The sequence below is a fragment of the Rhinopithecus bieti genome, unplaced genomic scaffold (genome assembly GCF_001698545.2).
Source record: "Rhinopithecus bieti isolate Rb0 unplaced genomic scaffold, ASM169854v2 scaffold_46235, whole genome shotgun sequence".
NCBI lineage: Eukaryota > Metazoa > Chordata > Mammalia > Primates > Cercopithecidae > Rhinopithecus > Rhinopithecus bieti.
Window position 1 is genome coordinate 2,492,540 of NW_016819762.1, and position 6,031 is coordinate 2,498,570.

A 6,031-nucleotide genomic window follows, 5' to 3' on the forward strand; every position below is an offset into this window, starting at 1 on the left:
CTCATCTTGAACTGTAATCTCCATAATCCCCACGTGTCAGGGAAGAGGCCAGGTGGAGATAATTCAACCATGGGGGTGGTTCCCCCATCCTGTTCTCGTGATAGTGATTGAGTTCTCACGAGATCTGACAGTTTTATAAGGGGCTCTTCCCCCATGGCACTTCTCTTTCCTGCCAACTTGTGAAGAAAGTGCCTTGCTTCCCCTTCGCCTTCCGTCATGATTGTAATTTTCCTGAGGCCTCCTCAGCTACGCTGAACTGTGAGTCAATTAACCGCTTTCCTTTATCAACTACCCAGTCTCGGGCAGTTCTTTACAGCAGTATGAAAATGGACTAATACAACCAGCAATCGGGAAAGAGTGGAAACAAAGAGCTCAGCAGATATGGGGCATGGTGGTGGGAGGCCGAATCTTCCCATCCATGGTCCCCCACCCTACCCAACAGGACTGTTTTTAATAGGCAGGGGTGTGACGAGTGGGTGGACTGTACAGAAGTAGGTGTTTGAAGAACAGTGTCAATTGATACCCGAGTTATGCAACCCAAGGAATGTGTGAACCCCAGACTCAAGGGGAGGCCACACCTACCATGTTGGCCTTAGAAAGACATTACTTGTGGCCAGTACTTAAGTTTAAGAAATTCCATTCTTTGCTCTTTTTATATGCAGAGCCATTGCTCTAGGAAGATACCATGCTTTTTAATGGATTTTAAAAGAAAATATAGAAGAGGAAAACAAGTTCTACACATAGGAAATGAGAGGATCAGCAGCAATAGTAGTGAGAGGTCTCTATAAATATAACTTTTGGCCACCTTTTCCCCACCTGTGTTCTCCTGTGAGCAAGGATGGACTCTGTCCCAGCCAGCTTCTCTCCTTAAATCAGGAGTTGACAAACTATGACCTGCTGCTTGCTTTTGTATGGTCCGTAACTCCAAAATGGTTTATTTACATAAAACATATATTTTATAGATATCCATAAAGTCTATTATCTATCTATCTATCTATCTATCTATCTATCTATCTATCTATCTATCTATGAATGATAGGGTCTGGCTCTGTTGCCCAGGCCCAGTTATGTTGCCCATAACTCACTGCAGCCCCAAACTCCTGGGCCTAAGTGACCTTCCTGCCTTAGCCTCCCAAGTAGCTGGGACTGTAGGCATGTTCCGCTGTACCTGGTGGTGTTTATAGTTTCAAGTGTTTGAAAAAAATCAAGTGAAGAATACTACTTTATGACATGTAAAAAGTGTATGTGAAATTCACATTTCAGTGTCCATATATGAAAGTTTTTTAGAATCCAACTCCCCCTGTTCACAAACGTATTATCATGTTAGACCAGCAGTGTGGGGTAGTGCTGGCAGAGATGATGCGGCCCTCAAAGATGAACAGATTTAATATATGGCCCTTGACAGAAACAGTTGGCCATTCTCTGCTTGAAACCAAGGCCCAGGTACCCACAGAGTATGTCGACCCAGGGTGGCATCGTCCCTTCCTGCCCAACTTGCTTTCTTCCCTATTCCCACTTCTCACGGGCTTGATTCCTTCTTATTTGGCAAACCCTGTCACTCAAACCTGGCCCAGATCAGGCTGCCAATTACTAGCTTAATGAAAGTACTTATTACCGCTTGGAGATGTATTATTTATGTGCCTGTTCACTTGCTTACTGTTTATCTCCTTTTCAAGAATGTAAACTAAGGACACAATCTTTGAGAGGGTAGAGATTTGGTAAATCCTGTTCATTTCTGTACCTCTAAAGCCTTCAGTGGCCCCTGGCATACAGCAAGTGCTCAACAAATACTTGCTGAATAAATAAATGTGCTTTGGGCAGTTACTCAACTTTTGCAGTTTCCTCACCTAAACAAATACAGATGACAACGTTGACCTTGGAGAGAATGTGTGAAGAGTGCTCGAGGACACCAAACCCAGTGCTGCCAGTGATGCCTGATGGAAAAAACATGGTTTCTACAGCACAGGAGACCTGGAATGTACCCTGACAGTTGTTATTTAAATGCACAGGGTAAGCCAGTTAGACTTACTGAGGCTCTGTTTCCTCCCCTATAAAAATGATAGTAATAACATCTATCTGTTATGAGAAATCATGTACCTGGAAGGGCTCAGGAAACTGGAAGCTTTGTAAGGACATTAGCTATTTCTCTCACTTGCTCAATGATTTCCAACCAATATCCCTAAACTCCTCCCTGCTAGTCTGAAATGGTGATGCCCTATTGAGCTGCTCCTGACAAACCAGGGCCAGGTTTAGCTGCTGGATGCTACTTAGGTAAAGTTGGGGCAATGTAGGGACTCTTCTAATGTCCTCTTGAATGAGAAAGACACAATGAGAGAAATGAGCACAGTTTCCTTTTTTAATGGGACATCTAAATACCAGATAAGATCACTTCAATACACTATACTAGGTTTTTAACATTTTCTCTGATTTATCTTTAGTGGCCTTTACAAGGGAGAAAATTCCCGTTAATTAAATTCAGAGATATCAGAATTGCTAAGGAAATTGTTCTGAACATGGGTGTCATGAACAAGAAGTAATACAACCTTTACAGAGATATTATTAAAATGATTTAGAATATTAAAAAATGTGGGAAGCAAATATGACAAGAGATTTTGGCTGGAAAAAATAATGGTCCCATCTCTGTCTGAAAAGGAATCACAAATGCAAATATTAAGGGATGGGATGAGTAATTTAAAAAAATGTCCAAAGCAATAAGGATGCTGATGGTTATAAAATGCGATAATGGTTTGTATGACAGACACTAGCTTAAAATAGAGGGGCCACATTTGGTGCTTGGGTTAGAACTCAGGGATCCTCTTAATTGTTGATTTTATTTTCTTTTGAGGGGAAATGCAGTAAGACTTCTGCCTCCTGGCCATTCCCTGGGCTTTACAGCTTGATATGTGTATAACCTCTTTAGGTCAGAGAGGAGAGAGAAGCAAAAAACCCAAGCCAACTAATTCTTATGTATCTTGAATTATTCATTCCAATAGCCACTCTCTAGATAATAGAGCATTTTATTTAATGGAGAAGACAATGGATAAAATGAGAGGTGTAAGGCTATGTGCTAACAAGGTGAAACAACAATGGCTAAAACCTGTGTAATGTTCTCTTCTGAAGAGGAAAGGAGGGGTTTAGTAAAAGGAGGAGAGATAATGGGATTATTTTGAGGAATTTTACGGCAATAACGTCCATTGGGTTGGTAATTATTCTGTTTAGAAAATTATTTTTTTGAGTTCTTTAAAATGGAATGAAGCACAAAAATTTTCTGCAGGGGATAACTTGGTAGGCTGATGACTATGACTGATATGACTTGAGGTCTTCTATCTATAACTTATTCCTTTCTGTCTCATTAATTCAAGCACACAAGCATCATCTTATGATTCAGTAACCAAATTACAGAATCACTGGCAACTTCACATCTTATGTTCAAGAATCCTTGTCCTGGGAACTCTCTTTGTAAGGGTAATATTTTTAAAAAGCAACAAACAACAATGACAGAAAACTTTTTTTTTGTAGTTGTTCATCTTGAAACCACTCAGACAAAACCCATGTATAGTTTCATGTCAATGTTCACTTAATAGTCTTCCAAATCATTTTTGATGCTTCTTTGATCCTTAATGAAATAGTCATGTGTAATATTGCACTAGAATTTTACAATTTCTCTCAATATTTCAGATATAAATGTCTATGGGTTGTGTGTGTGCATAGCTGGATAGAGAGGGAAATGATGTAGCTGAACCTGCTCACTACCCGCCGGACACTATCATAGCTCCTCGAATAAGGCTTCTAAAAGCCTCTGAAGCAGGGATGCTTCCCATTCTATAGAAGAGGAACCTGAGACTCAAGAAGTAGAGTAATTTGTAGAGACTCTAATGAAAAAGAATAAGGGATTCTAGCTCAAGCTTGTCTAAGCAATCTGCTGAGCCTTCTTCTTTTGGTGGGAATAGGGCAGAAGTTTGGGTCAGATGTGAATATTGATGAGGACAGGAGAAAGTGAAAAATTATTTTGCTGTATTGTCATTAATGAATCAACTGGTAGATGAAACTCAATTTCAGCTTTGGTATGGCTGAATGTAATCCATTGCAATTATTACTTGTGTTGTGGAATTTATGATTTTATTCGTATCCTATGTTTTGTGGATCAGAGCTCTCTGTCCACAACACTATAACAAGCATCACAGCCTGAGGAAGACTGAGAAAAAATTAAAAGGGCATATTGCTCTTGAAGAAAGTCAGGGCGTCATCTTCTAAAACCATTTTTTACTCTGGAAGTTTCTGGTGCTGGGAAGGATTTTCTTACTTGTGTCCTGGAAATTGACATCATTGCCATTGTAGGCGTTTTTCAGTTTGTTGGTCATCACACGGAGAGCCATAATCTGCTGTCTGATGAAAGTGTCGGGCCGAGTGATGTCCACGTCCACCTCGGGATTGTTGATCTGGTTGGTGAGCCCATCATTCATGATCTCAGGCAAATATCTGCAAGGCAGAGAGGGAGAGAACAGCTTAGGGAGATGCCACAGAAACCATAAAACCAGATGCTGCCATGCAAAACCAGACGACTGTCTCTGACAGTTGGCCAAGACACCTGGCAAAAACTGGATCTGGTTCCTGGAAAAAAATGTTAAATAGTGAAAACACGGAACACATTTTTTTCAGACGAAGATGTGGCTAAAATAGCCTCAGACTAGTTTTTTTAAATGGCACTGAATTCTTAGGTAGGTTTGCCTACAGATAAATGCGAAACTGGGGACCTATGAGAAACCACTTGTATTAGTCTGTTCTCACACTGAAACATACATACCTGAGACTGGGTAATTTAGAAAGAAAAAGAGGTTTAATAGACTTACAGTTCCACATAGCTGGAGAGACCTCACAATCATGGTGGAAGGTAGAGGAGGAGCAAAGGCACATCTTACATGGTGGCAGGCAAGACAAGTGCCAAGCAAAAGGGGGAAAACCCCTTAAAAAACCATCAGATCTTGTGAGAACTCACTATCATGAGAGCAGCAGCCTGGGGTAATAGCCTCCATGATTCAATTACCTCCATGATTCAATTACCTCCCACCATTTCCCTCCCACGACACTTGCAGATTGTGGAACTAAATTCAAGATCGGATTTGGGAGGGGAGAGAGCCAAACCACATCACTACTGCTTCACATTAATGACTCTTTCCTCCGTCCATCCCAAATGTTAGCTTAGGTCAAGGATTCGATAGCTTCCTCAGTGCTGCTAATATTGGTAGTCAGAACGGGGCTTATACATTACGTATGATCCGAGAGAGTTTCCTGTGAGGATGCCCATTCTTAACTTCAGAGGCACTATCTCAGATCTTAATCAGAAGAAATTCTGGATATGAAAAACCTGCTTTGGGGACATTTCAGAAGTAAGCAGTGGTTACTGGAATGATTGAGGTGTCTATTAGGGTTTTTATTTTGTAGTAGAATCTTGGGTTTAATTAGGTAGATTTACCAATGTTCAGTAAAACAGAAGGGTAAAATCATCAAATGATTCCAAGTTTCACTTTTCTTTTACTTGTATCAAAATGTCAAAATTGTCAGTCCTTCAATGTGAGCTGCTTAAGCTGCCTAGGGGTATTTATATAAGTGGAGGCTAAAGATCTTGGAAATGTACTTGGGGCCCTCTCTGACTCCTTACTCTCACCATCTGTCCATCTTCCAGTCCTCTTCCTCTTCTTCTCACAGAGCTTCTTATACCTGCTTCTATTTTCCCATTTCCCATTTCTCTCACTGGAGAGACACCCCCTGCAGCCTCAAAGTGACCCCCCCACACCCTTCTTTCCTCTCTAGAGCATCCTGCACATGCTGTATGATTAATTTTTAAAAAATATTGCTTTCATCATATCACGCTTCTCTTTTTTTTTTATTATTATTATACTTTAAGTTCTAGGGTACATGTGCATAACGTGCAGGTTTGTTACATATGTATACTTATGCCATGTTGGTGTGCTGCACCCATCAACTCGTCAGCACCCATCAATTCATCATTTATATCATGTATAACTCCCCA

At 40.6% G+C, this 6,031-nt stretch overlaps 1 protein-coding gene across 1 annotated transcript in view; it reads right to left on the bottom strand.

Annotated features, from left to right (window-relative positions):
* The window catches only part of GPC6 (glypican 6), a 609,430-nt gene that overhangs the window by 4,449 nt on the left and 598,950 nt on the right, over positions 1-6,031 (bottom strand). The window contains exon 6 of the mRNA XM_017859220.1: positions 4,304-4,479. Within this exon, the coding sequence (XP_017714709.1) occupies positions 4,304-4,479 (176 nt within the window). The remainder of the gene's footprint in view (positions 1-4,303; positions 4,480-6,031) is intronic.